Raw genomic sequence first — 1,040 nt, forward strand, 5'->3', positions numbered from 1 at the left:
AAAAAAAAAAAAAAAAAAAAAAAAAAAAAAAATAGCCAGGTGTGGTGGCACATACCTGTAATCCCAGCTACTCAGTAGGTTGAGGCAGGAGAATTGCTTAAACCCGAGAGATGGAGGTTGCAGTGAGCCGAGATCGCCCCACTGGACTCCAGCCTAGGCGACAGAGAGAGACTACATCTCAAAAACAAACAAACAAACAAACAAAAAAAACAAAAAAACTTCTAACTATTGAGCAAAATCTTTAGAGAAGAGAATTCAAAATGAAGATGATATAATTTCCTCTCATGTGTTTCTTTTGTCTCATAAACCCATATGAAGAAGTGAAACCTCATTAATAAAAAGTGATTTGAGAACTTAACCAGTAATTGTTTTCCCTTTGGTTTGTCTCATTACTACTGGTTTACGGGATGACTACAAAGATGGTATATCGCAGACAAACTCTTTAGTGGTAACATTCCTATATCACAATATTATGTTAGCAACTTTAAATAAAAAGGTTACAAAGTATTTTCTGTATCAATGAAGATAATCTTTCCTCCTGGGTAGCCACCGGCTCCTGGAAGTTGAGCTGTCACTAGGAAGCAATTAAAAATTTATATTAATAGGAGTGAATAAACTTTGTACAAATGACTATATAAATACACATGGAATCTGCTGTTGCAGCTCTTTAGTACATTTTACAAAGAGTCATGATCCTTTTGTTTCTAAACAACATGTTATATTTTCATATTACTTAACCAGTGGTGAAATTATAAGTATTCTGCCAGCATAGCTGTAATTCCACAAATAATTTTACTATCTTTCACAATGGAAGATAGTCGTGAAAGTTAGTTCTCCCAAAGAATGGAAATACAATTTAAATACTACTATTTCTTTTTTTCTTTTTCTTTTCTTTTTTTTTTTTTTTTTGAGACGAAGTCTCGCTCTGTCGCCCAGGCTGGAGTGCAATGGCCGGATCTCAGCTCACTGCAAGCTCTGCCTCCTGGGTTTACGCCATTCTCCTGCCTCAGCCTCCCAAGTAGCTGGGACTACAGGCGCCC

General features: G+C 36.2%; 1 protein-coding gene across 1 annotated transcript in view; it reads right to left on the bottom strand.

The window, feature by feature from the left end:
* Positions 1-1,040, bottom strand: part of DMC1 (DNA meiotic recombinase 1) — a 51,269-nt gene that overhangs the window by 33,524 nt on the left and 16,705 nt on the right. The window contains exon 8 of the mRNA XM_023222264.1: positions 502-574. Coding sequence (XP_023078032.1) covers positions 502-574 — 73 coding nt within the window. The remainder of the gene's footprint in view (positions 1-501; positions 575-1,040) is intronic.

This window comes from Piliocolobus tephrosceles, chromosome 19 (genome assembly GCF_002776525.5).
Source record: "Piliocolobus tephrosceles isolate RC106 chromosome 19, ASM277652v3, whole genome shotgun sequence".
Classification (NCBI taxonomy): domain Eukaryota; kingdom Metazoa; phylum Chordata; class Mammalia; order Primates; family Cercopithecidae; genus Piliocolobus; species Piliocolobus tephrosceles.